The sequence below is a fragment of the Struthio camelus genome, chromosome 6 (assembly GCF_040807025.1).
Source record: "Struthio camelus isolate bStrCam1 chromosome 6, bStrCam1.hap1, whole genome shotgun sequence".
NCBI lineage: Eukaryota > Metazoa > Chordata > Aves > Struthioniformes > Struthionidae > Struthio > Struthio camelus.
Genome location: NC_090947.1, coordinates 44,514,553 through 44,540,614, shown reverse-complemented (window position 1 = coordinate 44,540,614; position 26,062 = coordinate 44,514,553). Strand labels below are relative to the sequence as shown.

General features: G+C 41.7%; 1 protein-coding gene and 1 long non-coding RNA gene across 8 annotated transcripts in view; one reads left to right on the top strand and one right to left on the bottom strand.

Annotated features, from left to right (window-relative positions):
* CACNB4 (calcium voltage-gated channel auxiliary subunit beta 4) overlaps nucleotides 1-20,882 on the top strand; it is a 132,188-nt gene extending 111,306 nt beyond the window's left edge. For 3 of the 7 annotated variants that reach the window (XM_068949384.1, XM_068949386.1, XM_068949385.1), the window contains 3 exons: nucleotides 3,933-4,028; nucleotides 9,726-9,911; nucleotides 13,894-20,882. In XM_068949384.1, coding sequence (XP_068805485.1) covers nucleotides 3,933-4,028; nucleotides 9,726-9,911; nucleotides 13,894-14,154 — 543 coding nt within the window. In that variant the 3' untranslated portion in view covers nucleotides 14,155-20,882. Of the gene's footprint in view, nucleotides 1-3,932; nucleotides 4,029-9,725; nucleotides 9,912-10,536; nucleotides 10,603-11,266; nucleotides 11,320-13,893 lie in introns of those variants that run through there. The other 4 variants (XR_011142015.1, XR_011142014.1, XM_068949388.1 and 1 more) reach the window with 4 other exon arrangements.
* LOC104138746 (uncharacterized) lies at nucleotides 20,787-25,866 on the bottom strand. Its single transcript, XR_011142016.1, has 3 exons — nucleotides 24,789-25,866; nucleotides 22,530-22,644; nucleotides 20,787-21,814 (listed from the first exon to the last, which is right to left on the bottom strand). It is a non-coding gene; the product is annotated as an uncharacterized lncRNA (long non-coding RNA).
* Nucleotides 25,867-26,062: the final 196 nt, after the last annotated feature.

Below are 26,062 nucleotides of genomic sequence, written 5' to 3'. Positions count from 1 at the left end.
TGAAATTATTTTTAAAGCTTACTTTATATTAACAAAATTCAACTCTGTTACTAGCCAAATGAAATCCGTTAGGGCTAAGAAGTTTTGACGGTGTTTACCAGTGGCAGAGGTGTCCCAGTATCTGTTTGGAAAAGTGATTTGATGAAACTCCTACAGAATTCCTATTAGAAAAGAACTATATAACAAACCCTTTTAAAATTCTTATCGTGTTGAACACAGGTGCTACCTGCAAAATCCAGCTATTGCCACCGGCCTTCTGCAGAAATTTACTGTCTTCTCAGCTCTCTTTGTTGAGCTCTCTGTGATCAGTCAACACTCAGTGGGTTACCACTTTGAGCCAGGGTAGCTTAAATGGAGTCTTTCGTAACCTGGCTTGTTTAACACACTACGGATGACTAGCTCTGGTAGCACTTCTGAAGGAGGCATAACCTCCAGTTGGGGCACAAAGGGCAATCACTAACCACTGAGGACGGGGAAAAGAAAAACAAATTTTCTTACAAGCATAGATGAATTGAAAGAAGACGTCATTCCTCAGCTTGTATTTCGTATATTCCTTTAGAATATGCCTTTTTTTTTTTTTTTTTTTTTGGACATTAGTGTGAACATTCTTTTCGTTTGTTCTTTGGGTTTTTTGTAATAATGGCTATTAATGTAGCTTTTATACTGAATAATTTGTCTTAGATCTTTCACTATGATTCCAGGCAGGCAGGAAGTAAAGGGAGGTGCTTGTTTTCTAAGAATAAAGGGCCAGATTCTCAAAAGTGAATATTATAGTGAATTGCACCATGAGAGTGTCTGCTGCTAGAGATTTGGCTTACATTTTGTTAAAAGAACCACTGTCCTGTAAGGCCTTTCATTGAATATAAATCAAGTAATTTAAGTTCACCAAACAGTTTGCTTATTCCCTGGGTACATAAAATGCTGGAGCGTTCCAGAGGTCCCTGCGGTGCTGGTAGTCTCGCCTACCCCTGTTCTGTGGAGTCAGACTGAACAGGACCTGGAAGGCAGCGTGGGAGCGAGCGGGGCAGTATCTGCACCTGAAGAGAGAAGGATGAGCGTTTTAGTTCTAAGGCTTGACCGTAGGATGCTTGATAGGCTTCCTTCTCTCTGTTCTAAACCTTAACCTAGCCCTAGGCTGAGCTTTAGACAAGGCAGCCAGCATTTCAGTGGATGAAAAAAATCCTCAGGGGCAAATTCCTTGTGCAGCTCTCAGTTCCCCTTGGCAGCCCCTTTCCAGCCCCCCCTTCCCAACCCAGCTGTAGGTTTTCTCTCTGCAAGATGCAAACCTAGGCTGAGCCTCAGGCAAGGCACCCCAGCCCTTTCCCTGCTTCCCACGCAGTTGGCATGACAGTTGTCTGTTGGTCACAAAGAAAGCCAGTGTCTGCTTTTGTTTGTGGCTCTTGTCTAGGGAGTGCTAACAGCCCCATCCTCAGCAGAGTCCAGACTAAGGTGGCCAGGCTGCTGCCCGGCTCCTGCCATGGAGCATGAATGCAACAGTTGCTCAGGACTGCATGGACCCTGCAGCAACCATGGCTGTTTGTGCAGAAGGGGCCTGGAGTCATGACCAAGACTGTGGGGCTTCTGGAGTCAGCACAGCAATGGTGGGATACTGTCTAGCACCTGCTGAAGCAGGTATGGCCCATCAGAGGTGCCTGCAGAGAGCCACGGGCCAGGTCTTGCTGCAGGTGCCAAACGGGTGATGGGGGAGGCCCAGCTGGACCTGCTACTGGAGAAAAAGGAAGAACTGGTAGGGGGTGTGACCGTCCAGGGCAGCCTTTGCCACAGCAACCAGGAGCTACTGGAGTTTAAGATCCCGAGAGAAGCGAGCAATACAGAACTGCAGCCCTGGCTCCAGAACAGGTTTATTCAGGGACTTTTTCAGCAGGATCGCATAGGAGTCTGTCCTGGGCAGTCAAGAAGCTCAGGAGAGCTGGACAGTCTTCATGGATGGCCTTTGAGCACAAGAGTGGTCCATTCCTACATTGAACTGGGCAGGAGAGCAGTGTGGATAAACGGAGAACTGCTGCCGGAGCTCAGACACACAAAGGGAGCGCACAGAAGATGGTTGCGGAGACAGGCTACCCAGGAGGAACACGTCTGGCAAGGGATGGATTTAAGAAAGCCAGAGCCCAGCCAGAGCTGGAACTAGTGAGAGATGTGAAGGGTAACAGAAAAGGCTTCTGTAAGGGCATAGGTAGCAGAAGGAAGGCTAACGAAAATGTGAGCCCACTGCTGCATGGTACAGGGACCTGCAGTAGAGGAAGGTTGATCTAGGGACCCCTTTACCTGGGCATACGCGAATCTGAGCGACCGGATGGGATGCATCTGAGGTTGCTGAAGTAGCTGGCTCATCCCATTGCAAGGCTGCTCTCTCTCAGTTCATAATGATCAGGGGAGGTTCCTGATGACTGCAAAAAGGCAGATGTCAGGCTCATCTTCAGGAAGGGCAAGGAGGAAGATACGGAGAGCTACAGGCCTATGTGAACTACATGGAGGACAAGAAGGTAATAGGGAGCAACCAGCAGGAATTTACCAAGGGCAAATCATAGCTGACCAACTTGACTGCCTTCTGTCGTGAGATGACCTTCGAGGACAAAGGGAGAGCAGTGGATGTGTTGTTAACCTTTGCTTTGACATGGCCTCCTGTAGTATCCTGCTAGCCAAATTGGTGAGATGCAAACTGGACTGTAAGGCTTACAGTGGACTGTAAGAAGGGTGGAAAACTAGCTGAACTGTCAGGTTCAGGGTGCTGATCAGAAGTACAACGTTCAACTGGCAGCTGTTACCAGCAGTGCCCCTCAGGGATCGATAATGGGGCAAGTACAGTTCAGCATCTTATTGATGACGTGGGTGACAGGACAGAGTGCACTTGCAGCAAGTTCGTGGACAACACCAAATGATGGGGCAGGTCGATGTGCCAGAGCACAGCGCTGCTGTTCAGAGGGACCTTGGCAGGCTGAGGAAATGAGCCGTCAGGAACCTCCCAGAATTCAGCCTAGGCAAATGCCAAGTCCTGCCCCAAGCTGGAGTAACCCCCTGCCACAGGCCAGGCTGCAGCCGACCAGCTGCTGTGGGACAGCTCTGCCGCAAGGGACCTGGGGGTCCCGTTGGACAACAAATTGAACGGGAGTAAGCAGCGAGCCCTTGCTGCAGAGAAGCCACCGCCTGCTGGGCTGTCTTAGCAAGAGTGGGTGAATACAGGAACAGGGGCCCAGCGAGGTTATGGGACCTCCCTGGCAATACTCAGGGCTCAACTGGACAAGGACCTGTGCAGTCTGATCCGGCTGACCCTGCTGTGAGTGAAGAGTTGGCACAGAGACCTCTAGAGGTCCCTCCACCTTAAAAATATTCTGTTGTTCTACGATCCTACAATTTTCTTGGAGAGTTTACAGATAAATAATTCAGAATTCCTATTTTTTTCCACCCCTTAAATTCTAGTAATGAACATAGTGGAAGAAAAAATGATGAGGTAATATGAACTGTGTGCGTTAAAATGATTTCTCTATTCTGTGTGTACCTTAGAACATGCATTGAGCGACGCTGAGTCGCTGCATTATTGCTACACAACATAATATGCTGTTACTGTTGTGCTGCAGTCAATCCAGTGTAATTCTGTAGTTTTCGTGGTCCTCTAGAAGATGATGTTTGTCAAAAATAACCTATTACTTAAAGTAAAATAAAACAAAATCACCCCTTGCGTTGCACTTGAAAGACTTGCAAGAGGTCAAATGTGATGCAGAAAGAAATGTGCACAGCTTTCAGGGAGGTTATCCAAAAAGGTTTTTGCGTATATTCAAGGATAGTATTTTATCCATTTTATTAAACGTAATAGAGAGCTTCGAACTCGGTAATCCTCCGATGGCATGTCAGTCTCTGAACTTGCTGGAGATATGTGATCTTTAAACTCACATTTTCCTCTTTTCCTCTATCAGGTTTTGCAGCGGCTGATTAAATCTAGAGGAAAGTCACAAAGTAAACACTTGAATGTTCAGTTGGTGGCAGCTGATAAACTTGCACAATGCCCACCAGTAAGTACAGACGGAAGGCTAAAGAACTTGCGATACGTGGAGTTTTAAAAATGTCTGCCGTGTTGGTCCTTGATTATAACTGAGTTCACGTGTTATCACGTCACTTCATGGTGATACAGACAGCCCTGCAATTGCAATCCTAGATCAGCTTTTATTGCTAAGAAAGAAAAAGAAGTTTGGAGCCTTTATCCTAATTATCTGCCGACTAAGCTGGATTAATTGGCAAGATGTCAGGTCCAATATGACTCGCATAGTAAAACTGATCATCTAGCACGTGAGCAAAAATGTTCCTATTGCAACAGTTGTGGGAGCAGTGCTATGTTCAGGCAGGGTCCGGAAGGGCCAAAGCCTCAGACTCCCGCTTTGAGAGGAGGCTGCGGAGGCTTTTCTGTCAGCTGCCTCGTGAGCCTGGACCCACTGCCTGCACAGAATGAGGCCCGGGTGGCTTCGCTCACGTGACCCCTGGAGCCTCCCAGACTCCTGACATGGCAACACCTTTGAGCCGTTCCAGTAATCTCATTGGAGCTACTCGCTTATTGCAGGCTGTTTATCAAGGCTAGCGATTACTTGGTTTGAGAAGCGTGCTTCTTAGGGAGCAGGGGTCCTGAATAGATGATTAAGCAGGCAGGTGCTGTGCGGAAAAACATACAGGTGTTTGGGGAAGGCAGCTCAAAGTTGTTTTTATTTCTGAAAACTAGGCACAGCTTTTTTTTGTGACAGAGCAAGCCACTCAGTTTAAAAAAACTTGAATGCGGACTTTTACAACTTAACAGCTGTGCATAACAGTGATCTGGTAGTACAGAGGAGCCTGCTGCTCCTATCTGGGAAATTTGTCAGAAAATGCAGCCTGTGGCTTACCGTGTTGTCTGTCTTTGTCATAACAAAGAACTGCAAAGAGAAATCAGATTAGTTCACAGAATTTCAGAACAGACACCAGGAAGGATTCTGTGATGATACGATCTGATTTAAAATAGGCAAAGTGCTGTCAAAAGGAATATCTTGGAACGATCTAGGAACAAGTTTAAGAGATAAGCTCAGCAGAACGGATGCCCGACACTTAATGGTCAGATAATGCTTTTAAAAGACTTTGTTTTCCCTTATAAAGACCTTAAAGATAATGCTGATGTTTCAGGTGGCTTTTATGCTTGATTCAAATGAAAGTAATAAAGTTCTTTTGTTCTGGAATAACTTTTGTTTTTAACAGCTGTGTTTAACAGCTTTTGTTCTGGAATAACTACCCACAAGGGTTTATTTCCAAGAAACTAACCTGTAAGCAAATTAGAAATACTAATTTGCTTCTTAAGATACCAAAGTACACAGCCTCCTCCTCTCTTGTCCCCACTGGCCATAGCAGGGTAATTCAGATATTTCTGGGCACACTCCCCATGTGTATAACAAGAGATGTTCTTCCTTTCTACCTGCTCTGCCTGGTGGGAATGCAGACTGAGCCACGTCTCCTGGAGACCACAGTGCTCTGAGGTCCCTCGGACATCCCAGAGTCACCGCTGGTGGGAGCGGCCATGCTCCATCCAGCAGCCCTGTGGGAAATATGGGAAGTGAGATCTGGAAAGAACTTTCTCCTTTCGTTTGAATAGCCCTCTTGCCCACTGGTTGAGGTCCGTCAAGGTCAACACCTTTTAGGTTAATTCCTGCCATCAGGTGGACCTCATGTGGTCGCTGGCCAGTGAGTGGAGACTGCTAGACTTGCTGCATCATAGCTGTCCACCCTTCCTCAGCAGTGTTGCCTGTTTCTGCCTGCCATGAACATTTGGTCCTCCCTCTGTAGCCTTAATTCTGGGATTTAGCCATAGAGTGGGGTAATTCTGTGTGTATGGATCTGCTTCTGAAAAATACCATTTCAGGCTGACTGAAACTGCTAATGAATTCAGGTTATATTTACTCGGTAGTTTCAGCCAAATACAAACTGAGGAATAATTCATGTAGATATGTCACTTAATTTCAGCAGTTTGTGTAGTATTTTTGTGTATGTTCAGGCTAGAGTCACACTGAAATGTCAGGCAGCAGAGAAAAAAGATAATAGGCATGACTGAGATTTGTACTCCTTATCTAAAAATGGAATGCTTTAAAAAACACTTGTCCAGAACGGTAGAGATCTGCTGCAGATTCCTCCTTTGCCTGGTTCAGAGCAAGAATATAAATCACCTAGGAAAGCACCGTAAATATCAAGTAGGCCCTGGCGGGGGAGAGGGGTCTCCCTTTCTGCAGCTCCGGGTGCAGTGTTCGGGATGTGCCCGGCAGGTGGGGACGGAGCAGCCACCTCAGGAACTGGAGCCACCTCTCTTGCCTCAGCACCGTGTGCGGGTGGCCGGCTGTCAGGAGCGTGCTCTGTATATGTGTGTGTATGTACGTATACACATACGTGTGTGTGTGTGTGTGTGTGTTCACAGCTATTTGCATTGCGGAGCCAGCATGAACATGACGTGTGCGGTGAGCCTAGTGCAGCTCTGAGTCATCGGAGTCCTTATGCGTGTCCTGGATGGCCCCCGCCCCCCTTTCTGTCCAGGTTTCCTACGTGGGAGCTCTCACAGTCGATGGATGCAGCGGCCTTGCGCTGCCTGGCAGAGACGTGGCTGTACGCTGCACGGCCTCAGGTTCCTGTGGGCGCGCTGCGGCCCTTTCCGCCCACGGCCTGAAACGTTAGAAACAGCCGTAACACGGGCAGGGTGTTAACGCGTGAAAGTGGGTAGGAATTGCCCGTCTTCCTGAGCAGAGTTGTTTCTCCCGTCTCTTCTGAAGACAGCATCTTTCTGTAAGCTTCTGGTTACAGTAACCGTAGAAGGCTTCGCTCACTGTCATCCTTGTTTTTCACTCTGAGCAGCGCTGAAAGGTTTTCAAGCCATCTCGGGTTCTTCTAGAGAAGTCGGCTATATTATGTTTCTCGCACATAATTTTCCACTGAATTGTATCTCTTAAAGCGAAGGTGGAGGATTCTTGTGAGCCATTCAGATCCCATTAACTGAAACGATATTGAATGTTTCTCTAGTATAAAATGTCTATAAAAGCATATACCTTTCTGAATCGTAGTGGGCGGCAGGCAAGTTAAAAGGAATCCCATCTGCACCTCTTTGAATACGGCTTGTGGTATTTACCCTGCGCTGTCGTTGCAGGCTTAGAGGCAGAACAACCTGCCTCATGTTCCTCGTACTCCAAAAGACGTATTTCTTTTTCCACCTGCGTAGAGAAGCCGGTGCATATTTCACAGCCTTATTTACTCTTTTATACAGTGCTTTCCTCTTACTCCGGTTCGGTTGGCTCAATCGCTTGTCATTCAGAACCTTGATTGTCCTTAACCAATCAGTACTTTTTTCAGCTATGGTTCAAATTATCTAGTAAAGCCTTCCCAGCAGTCAAACTGCATTGAAATCAAAGCTAAGACTTGCATTATTTTAGTATTAAAGTCATCAGGGCCTTACAGGAGTAAGTGTTCACTCTTGGGGGTAAACGTGCATTTTTGCTCTTGGTTGTCTTGCGGCAGTCACCGCAGTTGCGTTTCGCGCTCCGCACGTGGACTAACGCACCTGCAGTTTTCGGCAACGGCAATGTAGTAAAGCAGAGGAGGTAGCAGAGGACGACGACTGCTAACTTTATCTTCCTTAAAGAGATGGGAAAGATCTCTGTATTAATGTACATCACTTGAGTAATTCTAGTAAATTTAATTGCTTATATGATAAGTATTTTACACATCTAGTAAAAATATTGCAATGAGGTATAAATGCATTTCAAGGAGAACTGGGAAGGAATTGTTTCATTCCGTGATGCTTACAGCCAAGGATTCTTTTTATTTTATTTTTATTTTTTAACTCCTTCCTCCCAGATACACGGAATTGTAACAAATGCAGTTTAGCTATGAGCAGAACTCTTTAATACAAGGAAAAAATGTGTGAATTCTCTATAATTCATTTTTTTTGTAAAAAAAACAAAAAAACTGTAGAGCCCTGGAATCAAGATCCTGTCACTATTGCAGCTTTTCCAGGTGACCTTCAAATGACAGCCTGAGGAACTCACTGTTCCTAGCATTTTTTTTATAATTAACTGTTAAAAGATCTTCTTAATTTCAATTTAATTAAGATGGCTGTCAAAATACCACATGCGCAAGTTGCGTACTGTCACAGGCAGCTAGAGTTCTTGCCCTCAAATCAGTGGCCAGTTGCGCAAAGAATGAGAAGCCCAGGAAAACTGCTTACTACTCCCAGATCGGAAAATCACAGTACTGATTCTGCGAGTAAGAAAACGGTACGTTCCAAATATAAAATACTATTTTCAGTATTTTCCAAAGCAAAATATATGTAATATACTAACATTTCAATTCACGATTCTAACATTTCCTAACTTCACTATCTTTGACTAATTTATTTAGCAAATGACAGTGTGAGTTGCAGCTATATAATGGAATATGTAGTTTTATCAACATGAGTTTAAATAGCAAAGCAATGTGTATACTGTATAGATCAATAGATAGCAAGACAAGTAGCAGTAAATGTTGAATTCAACCCACATCACTCCAGAGGAGAGAGTTCCTATCCTAGAGACATCAGCTCTGTGTATACTGAGTAGATCTGTAAACATGCAGGGGGGAAAACCAGTCTGAGGTTCGTATCAGTTACTCCTAACACCTGCACCACCTGCACTGGCTTTTCATTTCCTGTGATATTTTCACAATAGTTTGTTTTTTTCCACTAAGATGAGAGTTAAGATTCAAGGTGCAAAATTTCAGTGCTGAAAATATGTTAATATTTTTCTTGAGGGGACTACATGTATGATGGTTCATTGAAAAGTAATTAATTTGGAAGAAGTGGGGGAATGTTTTATTTTAGTATGTACTTCTTAGAGTTTGTTACAGATGATACTGTAATGCAACACCAGTCTACTTGTGCTGATGACCTGAAAGCGCCGTCTGCAGTGTCCTTCTGACTTCCCGCGTAGCACAGAAGCCACGTGTCTCTAAAATCCTTTCGCGTCCACTAGTGCGTAGCCTCTCTGTGGGTTTAATGGTGAACAGGTCTGAGGCAGAGCACCTGGATCTGCACTAATGCTTAGCTACTCTCCCCTGGTGAAGAGATTACCAGGGGAAAAGAACATGCTTTCTTGATCTTGCGAATTTAAGAGGCATGAGACTATGCAGGTAGGCATAAATGAAGGCAGTTGTAAAAACTGTGCATGATCATAGTCTCAGCTGTAAATATATGCACAGCTGTTATGTCCTGCAGCAGTTTTGCCTAAGCAGACAAAATATTGCGTTCATGAGAGTAGAGATGTTTTTAGCGGCATGATTCAGTCTGGAACTCTATTCATAATCAGGACAAGAGAAACACGCATGAGTCTGCATCCAAAACCAAAGTAAAGCGTCCCTGTGTTATTCTAGCATCTAGTTTAACCTTTTATCTTCTAGCATGTTTATTTTTTAAGCAAAATAAGTAACTTCATTAATGGAGTCCTGCACCTTTGGGTATGGTAGGCCTCATGCCGTGTCTCCTAGATCTCGCTGAAAGGCTTCTGTGACTTCTGAGAGCTTTGGCTTGTGATCGCTTTTGAAACCCAGTCACGTCACTTTCCTCTGCGGTCCTCGTGCTCCAATTACTATTTATTTCATTTTAAAGGATTAGCGTGATGAGAATTGTTAAACATTTCTCTCATCTGCAACGTTGTAATGAACCAAACTTTTGTTGTTGTGATCAGGAAATGTTTGATGTAATTTTGGATGAAAATCAGCTCGAAGATGCTTGTGAACACTTGGCAGAGTATCTTGAGGCGTACTGGCGTGCTACTCACACCACCAGTAGCACACCCATGACTCCTCTTCTTGGACGAAACTTAGGATCCACTGCGCTTTCACCATATCCTGCTGCAATCTCTGGATTACAGGTATGAAAACACATTTCAGCCCCAAACACCAATGCAGGTTGATTTTTTTTGTGTATGGGAAAGCAGTGTAACATGTTTCGTGTTTCATATTTACTTCATTAGTTATACTGTTCCCTATTGGGCGACTGCCAGTAGTAAGAGCGCAAGCTAGAGCCCTGTAATCAATGCAGTCAGTCAACTGAGTGCTCCAGCACTTTTGACTGCTTTGGCTTTAATGGGAAATCAAATGGCCACAAATTTTCTAGCAAGGAGGGAGTTAGTTCTTGAGGAGGAGAAAAATGACACACTGTCAAATGGTATTATAGCCATACAAGAAAATAGCATTTTTTTTAATCTGGAAAGAATGTCTTTAGAAATGAAAGCCTTTCAGATGGAAAATAAGCCTATGCAATATGTCACAGCAGTTGAGCTAACAGTTACTTTACTTTAGTTAAGGACGCAGAACGGTTTCTATGATAATCCCATTTTTTGTCCTCCTAACTTCACAAAACATTCTCTTTGGGGTGAAAACTTCAGTGTTTGTCTTTTGTCTCAGCAAAATGCCTTCACCTTTTTGAGTTCTTTGAGTGTGAATAAAATCCATTTTTTACCCATTGAAAAAAATTCTGACCATTTTTTTTCACAGGGATAGCTCAAAAACGGCTGAACTTTGAAACTTCAAACGTGGCATGTAAATAGCCCTTAATGAGAAGTACGTGCTTTACTAAGTTTGAAAACAGAAAATGTTTTTGAAGTTACAGTTATGAATGTTTGAAAAGCTCAGGATTGCAGTGAACTTTCACATGAAGTCTGAAAGTTTCAGAAGGAGTTCTGTATGTGTGTGTGACTTCCGAGGAGAGTGCGCTTTCTAATGTATGTCGACAGCAGAGTTGAGCGAATTGCATTTAATGAATAATTCACCTGACAAATTTAACCTCTGTTCTGCTTATAGAATATCTGGATGCAGGTAATAATTTTGGAGGAAATTTTTCAGTGTCTTCAGTTAAATAATAAAGCTATTTTTGTGTGGGTGAATTGCACTTCACTGGAGGTGCATGATATTTGATAGTCACGTTTCTAATGATGTGCTTGATTTTACTAGGATCAGTAAGTCACTGTTTCCTGACTGGCTGAACACACAAGCACTGTTCTGTTACTGATAACATGCACATGTAAAATGTTGTTTTCATTTTCACTTGCCTTTAAAATTTCAGTTTTCCATCCCTTCATGACAATAAAATACCATCTGTAGACCTTTCACCTCTTCAGTTTCATTTTAAAAATTGGGTGTATCCACAGAATTTTTTTCAGGCATTTATTTATCTCTGATCAATGGACACCAGCAGTGACTGTGAAATGTTGCTCCATTTACTTAGGGAAAACTCACACTGAAGATGAAAATCACCCCTGTGCAGTGGGCTGGCTGAAGGTATGCATCACTTAATCCCCACTTCACCCTAATTGTGAAGACTTAGACGGGACTTGAATGGTGCTAGTTCTCTGCAGAGGGGTAAATTTCACGCTGAGTGAATGATGCCCAACTAAAGGCTGCAGGATTTGGCTCTCAGTGCCACTTAAGTGTTCAGGCCCATTTAAAGAGTTCCAGCGTTTTACACGGTTATCTCACATGTAAGACTTGCATCATCTGAACTGCTTATCCGCCTGAAGGATTTACTCGAATTCAAGCCTTTGGAAGGATTTGCATCAGTTTTAAGTGTAAGGATGTGATATGGTGATTAAAGCACTCATGCGAGTCCTAGGAATTAGACTAGCTTAGGTGCTTATGAGACAGTGCTGCCTATGACCTTACGACTCCTTTTTGCCTGTGGGGAAGAATTCAGTTCAGTCCTTGGGGAACGGAATATCAAAACCCGAGAGCCTTGTAACGCTAATAACTGTCCATATGTCACTTGATCAGGACTTGGGAGTATATCTATTTTTTAATTGATTGTGGCTTGAAGTTTTGTTTACTGAGAATTGAAACATGGTAGTTTAACTTAAATCTGTGGGCTTCGTGAAGGTCATCGGGGTGAAGTTAAACGGCACAGATAAAAATCAAAGTGGAAGGAAGGACGCTCACAACAGCGTGCCCCAGCTGCGTCCCGGCGCGCAGCGCGTGGTGCACCTGCCAGAGCCGGTGGTCGTTCGGTCTTTGGTCACGCCTTTGCCTAGAAGGGCAAGGTGTCAACGTTCAGCTGTGTGTGTTTGCGGTCCCAGTAGGCAGTATAAAGTTTGTCATTGCTAACTTGTACGGGCTAGTGGTTAGCCCTTGTGGCTAATACCACAAAGTTTAGTCTAGTTCCAGCTAATAGACTTAAATCCTTTAGTTCACATATTGGGATATGTGTTTGTTAGGCTCCAAAGGACTTAGGTTTTCCTGAAGAGAGGGTAATATCGTTTACCGTTCAGGTTGTGCTGAACGATCTAAGGTGATTTTGTGCGTGACACCAACATGAAACCACACCAGTTTTGTTCCACACTTGCACGTTTCAGGAGGGGAGGAGTGAGCTCAGATTGACTCCCCGATCAAGGCAGTGAAACAGAAGGGTTTCTAGTAAAGAGCGGGTTGCTTTCATTGAGGTGAATTAGGGGCTAGGTAGAGGTGTGAGCACAGAAAGCTAAATGAGTTGCACATTGACTAAAATTGTGTGACTAGATCAAATATTTGAGAAGTATGATCTGTGAAGAAAATACGTGAACCGTAGCAATAGGAAAGAACTTCAGCCTACAATCAGTACTAAATCATGGTGCGCTAAGAAAAACTTAGGTATAGTGTGGTAGAAGGTGCTCCGCAGCGAGCTGGCGTGTGCGTCCGCAGGACAGCGCCTGTTCTCTCCTGGCTCTCCGTGTGGAATCGCTCGGGGAGTAACCTTGCCTTGCTAGTGTCCATCTACAGGAAGAGATGGGACATCCTATCTGCTGCGCTGTAAATCTATACCCTGACCAGTTACTTCCCCGTGCAGACAAGCCTTTTGTTATAAATTATGCAGTTAAAGAGTTGCCGTGCAGAAGGGGTGTAGCACTGTGAGGAAGGATCTGTAGCGTACAGGGCATCAGACAAAATTTCAGAGCTGGGAGGACCAGATGACACTGTCCGGGTGGACGCGAACCTGAGGCCACAAGAATGCACCCGCCTTCGTAGCCTCCTGTTATCCATTACTGGATCAGGACACCACCACTGGGTGTAAATCTTGAGAAAGAGAAGAATTGACTAAGTTTGTTCTGAGAATATGGATCCCTCTACCCTTGAGAGGTTTGATCTGTGGTAACAATAAACAGCATGTTGTTTTTCCTGCATAGGCTACTTCTCCATTGCAGCAATTTACTGGCAAAAACAGGAGATAATTTTGTTTGTGACAAATGTAACACATTATCATTATAGGAATGTGAGGATAGCAAAGGCTAAATCTTTTATTTAATAAATAATAAAGATCAACTTATCTGAAATATTATATTTTAGTTACAAGACTTTGTTAATATCTACTAATTTTAACCATCCCTCAGTTGCATGGTTAGCTGTCCATAATCTGCTGGTCATGTAAAGGTTTTTAAATGGGCTCAGAGAGCTGCACCTTAAAAAAACAAGAAAACCAAAAAAACCAAAAACCCAACATCAAAAAACGCTTCAGATATTTTCTAAACCCGCATAAGTCAATGATCAACATTTTCTAAGCAGAACAGAAGCATGAATGTTATGTTCGCGATCAGAGAAAAGTGATAAATGCTAAATATATCAGCTCACTTTTCATGCAGACTGGCCTGTAATATTTCACATGGTGAATGCCATAAGATGGGCATCATAATACTGTGTTTGGTCTCCTTTCAGCTCTAGGAACCAGACTATTCTTGTAACCCATTCCTGTAGCAAACAAATTTTAATATAAAATGAATTAAACAAAGGTGGATGGATTCTGAAAGACCTCAGAATAAGTCTCAAAGCTAGCTTAAAATAAATAAGATGCTTTTTATCTGTATTAATCCTTGGATTCTTTAACACTCGTAGAGCCAGCGTATGAGACATAGCAACCATTCTACAGAGAACTCGCCAATTGAACGACGAAGCCTAATGACCTCAGATGAAAATTATCACAATGAAAGGGCTCGGAAGAGCAGGAACCGCTTGTCTTCCAGTTCCCAGCACAGCCGAGATCACTATCCTCTAGTGGAAGAAGAATACTCTGACTCATACCAGGACACTTACAAACCCCATAGGACCCGAGGATCCCCTGGAGGATACAGCCATGACTCACGACATAGGCTTTGAGTTTAAGAACCTGGGGAAAAATAGTATTCATCAGTTGATAACTTGCCATAACGTAGCTAGGAAAAATAAATCATCTTAATTTGGCAGATGTAACATGGTTACACTGAAGTTACACTCTGCTGTCATTTGATGTCAAGTAGGGGGCAAAAAAAAGTTACCATGCCCTTATGTTTATGCCCAACCACTTAGGTTGTTTTTTTGTTGATTTTTGTTGATTTTCTTTTTTTTAGTACAGCATTTGCATCTATGGCCATACCTTTTTCTCATCACTAGATATTAGACTCATCAGTTTGTAATTTAGGGTACTTATCAAGGCACTTATAAAAAAATTTCCTGTGCTGGAAATTCCAAATGACCAGTTCCAGTTGGAACCAATTTATAAACCAATTCCTGTTGGAATTTGGGTGAATTGACTGGAAAGTCGACTTGAGCATGTTGCAATCAATTTAAAAAAATGGAAATGAAAAATCTGAAAACTACCACTAGAAGCCAGAAAATCAGCTACAGTATTTGTTCGCTGGAAGCTAAATTTATATTTAAAGTTAAAATACAAGCATTTTGGTCTAACCACGTATTTCCAGAATGGCTTTTTCAGACAAACCGAATGTTAACTGTCTATCGTGCCAAATATCGCAAATTAATGCAGCAGTTACAGAATACTTTCCAGTTTAAAATTATTTTTAAATCTGGCATGAATGTTGCAGCAGAATGATTTTTTTAGTTTAGCCAGTACTGACACTTTTGCTGTGGTTAGCAGCGATGAACTATGACAGGATAAGGGGAAACAGAAACAGGAAAATGAACAAACTCGAGGACAGTTTGTGTGATTAGAGTTGGAGAAGAGTTGTTTCTTTCTCTTGTTTACCTGAATACAGCTAGTAGTCCCAAAATAGAACATCAGTGTATAGAGATGTAATCTTTTTCCTCCCGTTTTTAATATTCTGCCCTTTTAAATGGAAAATAAGACACTCTCCTTACCCAGTGTATAGAGTACCTACATTCCAGTACATCTGAGTACCTATATGTTACATCTTTCAAAACCCATCTTTGAATGTCTGCAAACTCCAGCATCGCACAAGAATTCTCCAGAAGAACAGCTGTTTAAAATTTAGTGGATGAAATCTAAGGGTTTTTTTTTTAACATTTGGAAATGAGGAAAATTCAGAATAACATGTTGGTCAGAATTGGCTTGCAATAACAATAAGAGTATCAAAAAAAAATAACCCTGCTCACAGTAACTTTGTAGAGCTGACATTTTTAATTCAGAGAACTACGATAACTCTTTGGAGATATTGCTGCCTTACTTCCTAACAAAAACTTCTTTTCACCTACTGAGTCTTCAGTATTTTTAAAGAGATAAATTTATGTAATTGGACCTTATGTCTTACATTATCAATGAAGCCTTAGATCCAATGTGATTGAAAAAATTACCATAATTGACCATTTTATACGACCCATTGATGTATTTAAGCAGAGACTCCTAAAGTTCCGCACTGCATGCGTTTTCTAAAGTTGACTGAACTATGCTGAACATGCATTTTTTATGCAGGTTCATGTCAAAACTATTTTTTTGACAATGAGGATCATTAATTTTTGTATTTGCTTATTTTCTTCCCAAAGCCTACTAAAGTAGGCTCCAAAAGCATGTAGCAGTAAATCCATTTCCTGAGTATTATGAGGTCTTCTACTTTCTGGACCAATTTGCAAAGATCACTGATATTTTCCACCACTCTTGAGCCTGGTTATCTTCTTGAAGTTAACAACTAGAAAAATAACTCATCTCATATCTGGTACAACCAAAAGTAACGTACATCTCTAGCAGCGTTAGAAGATAGCGGATGCATGATTAGTTTTTTGAACAGCTACTGCCTAAAAGAAGGCCTTGAACATCACTGGATGATTCAAACGGGCCAGTTACCAAGATCAAAAATGTAACATATCTGCATCCAGTGGAGTAACAGAGTTAAGAATGGCTATGAAAGTCCTGATCCTGTTTGACTTTCTCAGGCTGAATTGCTGCTGATTCCAAAGAGCGTTTAGCCTGAGGAAGCACTGCAGGATCTGGTCTGGGAATGGTAGCTTAAGCTGTCTTCTCTGATATTTTCTGCTATAGCACAGTGGAGCGTTCTCCAGTAATTTTTACAAATATTTGTTACATGTACAGCACACATACCTGCATGAGAAAGAAGGCATTAGGCAAAACATTTTTTCTATAAGCTTTAATAAGTTTCTTGTTTGTGTGCATTAAAGTATTAATTGCAAAGGATGCACTGAGATGTATAAACCTAGATTAGACAACTGTTTATCTTTATTCTGTAGTAGCATTAGGGATCAGACCATTAACTGCTTGAAGATATTTGCATTTTAATGGCAGGTAGCTGCAAAGCACCTACATATATTTTCTAGTGAACAAGGTTACTGCTTTATCATTTCCTAGACAAAAAACGTCATTTATTCCTAGAGCCTTTTGGAGCCTTGTTTTTAAGTCTTCCATGTCATGCTAGTAAAAGGAAAGATGGACACAATACATATGCACAAATCCCATCAACTGCAGCGTCTGAAGTGCCAAAACTACTTTGTTCTAATAAAAACAAGCTTTTGAGGGAAGTCGTGCATCGTCTTGAGAGAACACGTTGAGTTCCTTTATTGTGTGGGCTTAAGTTTACTCTTTTATTTAGTTTACCCTCTTCTCCCCCACATCCATTCCATTTTGATGTAAGCGATCAGTTATAAAAGATCCAGCCGAACTCCCTGCTTGGTGTTTTTTTTTATTCTTTGAAGATAGTTATATCTTTAAGTATGAATATACCGAACAGGCTAATAGTTTGTTAATTTATTCTAGATACAAGCTATTGGAACTCTTTCATTTTAAAAATAATTTTTAGGAAACACAGTAATCAATAACAGTTGCAATGTTGATCAGGACATGTAAACGCATAGTATTTGTATTAGAACTTCAGCAATGCTAACCAGCTGTATTGTGATTTATTACGCGATGGCGCTATATGAAATCGTGAAGTTCATGTATTCCTGAATGAATACGAGTAAGACTAATTTTCCAGTTCTCATGCCATTTCTTGTTGTTGTAACAGAGCTCTGTTCCTAAGCTCTGGCTTATACAGAGGATTTTAGAAACGTTTATAAAATGTTGATGGGTTTTTGTTATCTGACTTTTTCATTAGGACGCTTTGGGATTAATGCTAATTTAGTCAATAAAGGTGACATGACAATCTTAATATCTACAGACAAGATACTTCAGTGCGTTCATATGTTTGTAAATGAATTAACAAAGTATTTTAAAAATCTTGAAGCTGCTTTAAAGACAGTTCATTGTTAACCTTTCTTTTTGGCTAGTTTGTATGTAAGAGATGTGCTGCGGGTTCTTTTAATAATTACATAGATAAACATTGATCCCATGGGACATACAACTCAAAAGTGGTTATGTTTTCTGCCTGAATATATTAAGAAATTAATTCTTAAAGGAACATAACTAAAGGTGTTTTATATCGAATTTTAGTTTACAAACAATGGGGCAATTACATAATCATTTTCTAAGCAGGTCTGATTGACAAAGATCAGTTTCTCTGCTTGAGAATTCATAGTATATAGTATGGCTCTACACCTAGATTTCCTCTTGAAAAATCATCTTAGCATGGCAATTAAGTGGTGCCCCAGGTTTTGTGCTCCATAAGCAAGAGTAGTTTCTGTAGCAAGCCCTATATCTCTTGCTGTTCACCTTATTTCTTAGTTACTGGGCATTGAGCCTGCTTCTGATTTCGCGTGCTTTGGACTTACTCTGGTGGCACCAGATACTTCCTGTGTACTTGGGATTGGAGATGGCTCTGTGCCTTCAGCAGACACTTTTCCAGTGATCGTACTGAGAATGCTAGTTTTAGTTTTGCAGCAAATAATAGAAAAATATTTTACTGTTTTTTTCCCCAGGTTTGAGAGCTCCTTCTGCAGTTGGTATCTGGGGTTTTCATCCTTCTAGGCTCCTTGCTTTTAAAATAATGTTTAATGAGTTCTTACAAGAGTAAAGATTCCAATTGGGGAAAGGTAGTTGCAAGCTGCTGGCGAGAGAGTGCTTTTGGCAGGTCTCTTCTGTGCGCCAGCTAGCGGCAGTGCCAGCTAGCGGGAGTTGCTCGAGATGCGTGCACGCCCCTAACTTGGGTTTCGTTTGACTCCAAGTCTTCTCTGAGTTCAATGCGGTCTCAATTCCATGGACTCCTCTGACCTTCCCAGAACCTCACATCTTTACGGACGTTACCGTTCTCAAAATAATATTGTTAACACTTACTGTTATTTTATAGTATACTACTTTGAGTACGTTAGGGCTTTCATCGGTCCATTACTTTCTTTAAGAATACCTCAAACATGTCCTCTGCTATATTTTGTTTTGTGAGTTCATTATTTATGAAGCCTGTCCTTGATTCCATGGTTTTCATTCTTTAAAGTAAAAATAATTAGTGACCATTAATGAAACAATCATCATATGCATATTGTGTAAAATACCACTTATACAAATCTGTCTTCTCTCCTAAAAATCTTTCTGTTAAAATTGGGTTATGTTGCCCCAACTGTTGTTAATATAAGTTTGGATACGTGGGGTTCTGCTATAACGTATTTTGTTGCAGCTACCTCTTACTCCTTCAAATAGTAGTTCTACTAAGAGTATCTGGACTGTATGATAATGTAATGTAGCCAGCTCAAACTCTGGAGAAATTAAATTCCCACTATCTTTAAAATGATGCCAAAAGAGAGTATATTATTTTAAGAGCAGTCATTTGAATAACATTTATTATATTGTTATTCAAGTCCAATTTATTTTATACAGAAATTAAAGGTACGTCTTTAAAAATAAAGGTACATTTTAATAATGTTGTAGAAAATACACATGTAAGGAATTAACTTGGATAAGGAGCTATAAATGCTACTTAGTATCAAAATTTTTGTTAGGCTGGAGAGAAAAAAAGTCTTTTTCCTGACTTGTGAAATCCATTTAACAAGTCAAGAGAAATACTCTAATTGAATCCATATAGAAAGTTTGAAGAGAAGGTAGAAATGATTTAAAAACGTTAATAAGGCCGTACCATTCCTCTTGTGCTTCACAGCTAATTCCTTTGAAAGTGGTGAAGCTGGAAGTAACGTTGACTTGGTCTCAGTGATGTTTAGGAGACTTGCCCTTTCCCTTCACATTTCTTAGCGGTGAGCTACTGTCTCGATTCTCTCTAGAACTCGATCCTACAAACAACTACTACTGGACACAGTGTTTATTACTGTCTTGTCTGGAAGTCAGAATGTGCAATGTCTGACCGTAAATACCACATACCGCTTATCATATGCCTTACAAATATTTCCTGAAAAATCAAAAATTATTGCCACAGTCCCCTTTGATAATACTTCTACTCTGTATAAGCAGTAGAAAATGAATATAGTAAGAAAATATACTGTACAGTACAAAATGATATATTTTGCCAATGAGATGAAAACAGAGCAAGGAAAAAAAGCACATTTATAATAGCACAAATTTACAAGAATTCCAATATTACATTTGGCATTGTATTTTTGAAAAAAATAGGTGGATTTTTTGATTCAGTGTCAATGGATTTATTGCATTTTCCATCAGATTAAATTGCTGCCTGATACTTCCAACAGTTTATTTCTAAGCCTTGCATTTTGCGTCTCTGACTTGAGTTTTCAATAACTTGTATTCCTTCCGTGTTAATGAAAAATGATTTTTTAAAAATTAGTCCCTGCGTTCATTTCTTGTAATTTCCTCCTCAAAATTGAAATTACATGAATATAAACAAACTTCAGATTATGGCCAATGTATAGATTTTGGCATATGACTGATGAATAGACCAGTACTGTTTGTAGCCCAAGGTCTGGAATGAAATACTCCCGATAAGTAAGTTCTTGGGATTGTAATGCTATTTGCCTTTGTGTATCAGGGGAGAGCGGGGGAAAAAAGATATTACATTATAAGACCTGTGACAGAGTCCACCCAAAATTTCCAATGACATTGCTGGAAATTTAAAATATAAAAGGAAAGTAAGCTTACAGAAGAAAGCATGCCCAGACCCAAAATGCGTTTACCTTTGAAACAGGCCTGGTTCTCCTCTAATACACACAAGATAAAGTCAGTGAAATCGTACAAGGATAGCATAGAATCAAGTGAAATACAATTTTATGTATGCACAAGATATAAAATGTTAGAGTAATAAGATGAAAGGAGTCATTCAAACCGAACCATGGACCTTGGGCTTTTCAGTTCCCAGAAAATCTGTTTCTCAGCCAAACTAGTTCCCAGTGATAGCTTGACGGTGTCATCACTTGGAGCCAGTTCAGACTCACTATGGTAAAGACATTATTGCCTTTACTAAAAAAAAAAGGGGAAAAATGTATGTTTTCTTCTTTGTTGATTTGCCCCTTTCTGTTCCTACTTCTATAGATACTGTATGTGTAGCATTCTACAAGGCATGGGTAAACTATACTATGCAAATGTGTACAGTGTTGCATGCTTTGCTCTCCCTCTGCTTTAGTGGCTTTCAAAGAAAAAAAAAAAAAAGTGTTGTTATTTTTGTGACCAGAATCATTTAAAAAAGAAAATGCAGACTGCATGCTTGTAGTATCCTCATTTCTATGGATTTGTTTTATGGAATTTAGATGTACAAAAATGAACTGCATTACAATAACTTTTCTACAATAAATCACAAACTATACAAACAGTGGTTAAAAGTCTTTTTTAAGTCTCTTGTTGTACTCTGCACTCAAAAGATTGGAAAAATGCTCAGAAGAGTCAATTAAGAACAAAATGGTGCAGGGTTTTTTTATTGTTTGGAGATAGATAGCTTTTGGCAGCAGCTTAATATGTTAACATTTTGTAGTTAAAATTAATGAGATTGTAAGAGATGCATCTGGTCTGTGGAATGAATGACATTTATTTTTAAAGCTGTCTGCTCTAAATTGTTGCAAAGCAAAAGTACAGAAATACGTATTATAATTCGCTATTCCATCAATAAGTAAAATACTTTCAGCCAACTGAAATCAATGGAGTCTCATGGATGTTAATGGCTTTTGGATCAGATCCTCAGTATGATCTTTTATTAATTTAAAACCTGCTCCTAGAAGCAAGCATCAAAATAATGTGAAGTATTAAGGAATGAAGGAATAGTTAAACCAAGTACTTTTTACACTATCTTGAAAACAAGAGAAGGCTGAAAGGTACTACCTTGAGCTAAATCCAAAGAGCAGTCTTCAGAGTGAAATTACAGGTTAAGTTCCTGTATGGAGTTTGCTCCACAGTGATGCAAAGAGGCTTTTTTTTTCTCAAAGCGAACCCACGACCTAACAAAAAGGCTGCGATCATCCAAAAAGCGTGAGAACGCCGTGCTGGGGACCAAACCAGCTATATGGAAGCACAGATTTGTATTAAGCACCACCAGACTAGCACAAAAGTGTGGCCATTTGGTCTCCCTTCCGCCGCTTCTCCCTCCAGCAGCCTTTCTCCTCAGGTTGCTGCCAGGTGCTGCCAGCAGCAGCTCGGGCACAGTTCACCGCACTGGGCATGCCCCTCGCATCGCAGCTCTCCTGGTGAGCCGGGGCGGCCGGGATAACCAGTTCCACAGTATGCTTCGCTAGTGCTTCTGCCGGCCCCCTTCTAAAGACAGCAAGACATATTATCAGGTAAGCTGCATCTTACATATGAATTAGCTTTTGCCTTTACATTTCTAAAGGACATGCAAAGTTTTTTTCAAATTTATTTAATTCAATTAGCTTGACTAAGCGTTCAAAATGAGATATAAAGCATGTGAGTTATAATCTAAGCTGTTTAAATAAAGTTCTTAAGATCTTCCAAACAAAAAGAGACAAAATATATTATTTTGTGTGTTTTCATATGATCTTAGAAGTTAAAAGTTTATTAGGCCACTTATCTTGTCTATCTTCTCTACATGTTTGGATCTCTTCTATATAGAATTATTTGCCCCTCCACTGATGAAATCTTACCACAGGGAGACTGCGCAGTTCTGCCGCACAGGAATACCTGAAACGACCCACAGTCTGCCTCACGGTCACTCGGAACAAGGCTTTTACAACTTCCAAGAGGAAACCGTGTCATTTGCTACAAACCACACCGATTTAAGTATTTTCTTAGTATCCACCAGCAATGGCAAGTCTGACGTTAGCGTTACCAGGTTAAAAAAAAGGCAGCCCAGTAAACATTAAACCAAGCCATAGTTCAAATGCTCTTAAACCATGATTTAGCTACCAGTAGGAAGCCATAGGTGAAATCTTAACCATACTTTCCGAGTCCTAAAATACACTATATATTCATCCTGTAAAAATGTAAATCCATTTTTGCAACTGTTGTGTACATGCAAGCCTTTGATAGTTGCAGGATGGTACATGGCAGAATGGAGGAGCATTGGCAGCAGCAAATACACAATCTTGCACAGTCTGATTTGGCTCCAACAAGTGCTGGCCCAGGTTCTAAGAGGAAAAGTACGTAGCAAAAAAATCAATGCTCTTCTATTTAAAGATTTGAAATAAATGGTTTAACTGTATTTTGCTACCCCCTCCTGTAGCTGGGCAACTTCTGTCACACCCACGTAAATCTGGAATGAGCCCACAGACTTCAGCAGAATTGCTCTGTGTTTACACTAGGGGAACAGAGAATAGAAATCTATCATATACATCTGAATTTTTCAGTGGAAGTATAGCAGAAAGGGAGATAATTGTAGGCTAATGAGTAATTCCATTTCAGGCTGAATGCTGACCTTGTGGAAAGTGTATCATGCTGGAGGGCTTATTTGCCTGCCAATTACACATCCCATCCTAGCGAGTGGAGCTCTAACATGGGGAATTACGTTCTTGCTGGATACCTCAATTTCCCTTTTGCATTACCTGACTCCTATGAAGCCACTGCACTCAGCTATTAGGCCTCCTTGCTTGTCCTAACAGAATAAATGAATCTGGGTAATATAAGCAACAGAACACTATGGAAGTATATTTGAGCATCGCATTTACATATGTGAAAGCATTTCTGTTTTTCCAAAGACATGCTGTTTGTCATGTTTGGGGATAAAAATTGACAAAAAAACAAGGACAGTACGTTACATCTAGTTGTCTTCAGCCTGAATGACTACAGGTGTGTTGCTAGCATAGTGATTTATTTTTACATGATTTATTTTTATCCTATCAGACTACACTTATAGCATGCCAGTTTATTATCAGGATGTTTATTTTCTTCAACTATTAAGAACCATATATTCCCCGTCACTGCAACAAAAAGCATGGACGCCTGCACAAGCAGACAGAAATTCAGAGATGACTACTGCCCTTGCTGCTTCAGCTATGGGCCAATAGTGCACAAGCCAAAAATATAAAATAAAAAGCAAGAAGCCACAGTCAGAATAGAAGCTTGTAGCAGGAAAGGGTCTAGAAGCAAAAAATTATCTTTAATCCAAAATGAGAAAGGAGTCTGTTATATGGGAAGAGGACTAGACACCGTGGTGAAAGATGAAAGAATACCAGACAGCAAGCACACAAGCTAGAACTGGAACTCTGCAAGGAGGCGTACCAGACGGCAAAGGAACAGGTGAAAAACGGAGCAAGAGATAAGCATATATGTATACAGGAAAAAGAGAGGCCATGATGCAGGTGAGAGGACAATATGGAATGAGGCATGAAGGCCAACACCATGTATTTTAAGTGACAAAAACAGTTCTACTGCATAATACTGTAAATTATGAAAAGAAGCATATCCGGAGTGCTTGAAGACTTTAAATTCTTCAGGTAGCCTCTCTATCCCAAATAAACAGGGATGGAGTACATCCCCATAGTTGGCTGAACTGGCATCTGACCAAACATTCAAACTTAGAGAAAGACAATCTGAATACTATGGTGACAGATAAAGCTGTAATATTTTTAAGTTCAGAGAAAGACTGGGAGAATGTGTATACAACTTAAAAAACAAACTTTCCACCAGTTTCACTTCTTTACACTATCTATCTCATCTCTGCCAGGAAGCTAGCAAATTCAGCTTACTTCTTCAGCGAACTGCAGGCCTGTTCTTTCTTTACCATGCCTACTAGCGTTGTTTAAACAAAGATGCTTACATCTAAAAGCTGGGGAATCTAGCTGAAGCTCACTAGAAAATATTTTAACAAGTATGAATTCTAACGCTGCAAATGCCCTTGTGCTTGAATTTGCATCTGTCATTAGTCTCTCTGAAAGAAAAACCATGACTGACCTATGTAAAATTAAGCATTTGCACGACAGTTTACAAGTGCAAAGGCCTCGAGGCTAAAATCTAAAGGTGCTAGGCATTAAAGGTACTAGACAATTTAGAGATGACAAAAGGAAAAGAGTACGACATTTGTCTGTTTGTGTTTTTTATAATAAATAATTTCTTGGACAAGAGAGATGAGGGTGTAAGTCCTGCTTGCCTTGTCACTAGCCTATTACACAGAGATGCGGATAGCCTATTTATTGGTTGTTCTCTCAAAGAAAGTAGCCTGTGCTACTGCTGTACATTGCATGGAGCCCAAGCTCACAGAAGTTCTCTGAAAACACTTCTGGTTTGAATTTCTCTGAAGAGACAAGCAGAAGAGTTCATAGTTTCTGAATCCTACCTCTGGCAACATTTAGTTGCTTAGCTCTCTTGAGACAGTAGCATGCTTGTACAAACAGCGTAATTTATCTTTAGACTATCTGGGTACCTTAAAGTAAAAAATAAGTAAATAAATGAGGCTATAGAGTTTTTATTCACCTACAACACCAGGCAACAGCTCAGCAGTGACTTTCAGAACTGTGGTCTTGGATGGAAGGACCTAAATTCCAGCTCAGTTTTACTTAAGTTGCCCAAGTCCCCCCCGTTTTTGGAGTCTGACCCAAGTGCCTTCTGCACCAGGAGCTGCAGAGAGGCAATCTAAGTCGTGGCCTAAGACCTACGGTTTGCTCACACATCCACGTTACTGCATTCCTTAAGTGGCATGATGAATACCAACAGCAATGGAGAGCTCTGTTCATCGTGGTACGAGAAGCACCAAGCGTGCAAGTAGCTCCCACCTGTCGGTAACCAAACTTGCAGTTTCCAACACCGAGCTTCAGTGGATGATGTTCTGCAGAGCAAGCAACATACTATTGAGAAATCGGTTAGAACCGTTAGCTGGGTCCCTAGAAATCGCTGGGGTCTTTTTAATGGTATTTTAAAACAAGACGTTCCTGATATTGGTCCTTTTAGCATTTATGACTGAAAGCTTTCCCCACCGCAGTAATTATGAGATGTATTTGCTCGAGTTATAACTGAGATCGCCGTGTAATCCCTTGATCGCAGGCGGTGGGGCCTCAAGGATGACACCGAACCCCCTCTTGGATAAAACGCAGGGGGAAGGCGGGCAGTGACCGAGCCCTCCAGAGCCTCGGGAAACGACCGCCGTCTCCCTGCGGTGCCTCACACGCCTCCGCGCTTCGCTGCCCCTCCACGCTGTCGCCTCATACCGTAACCCCGTCAAGGGACGGCTCCGTCCGGCCTATGGCTGAGCGGCCTGCGGAAGACCGGCACCGGCACCGGCACCGGCACCGGCACCGGCACCGGCACCGGCACCGGCACCGGCACCGGCAGGGCGGCCGCCGCCTCCACCAAGCTCCCCTCAGAGCGGCGGGCGGGGCGCGCGCCAACGGCCGCCCCTAACGGCCACGCCGGGGAAGCCCCGCCCCCTGCGCCCGCCGACGGCGCCCCGCCCCCCTGACGCGTCACACAGCCGCACGTCCGGCGGCGGGGCGGGGCCGGCACGCGCACCCCCCTCCCTCTGCCCCGTTACTCCGCCCCCTCCCAGGCTGTACGGTGGCCGGCGGGGTCAGCGCACGGCGGCGCGCGTTGGTTTCCCCCCCCCCCCCACCCCGC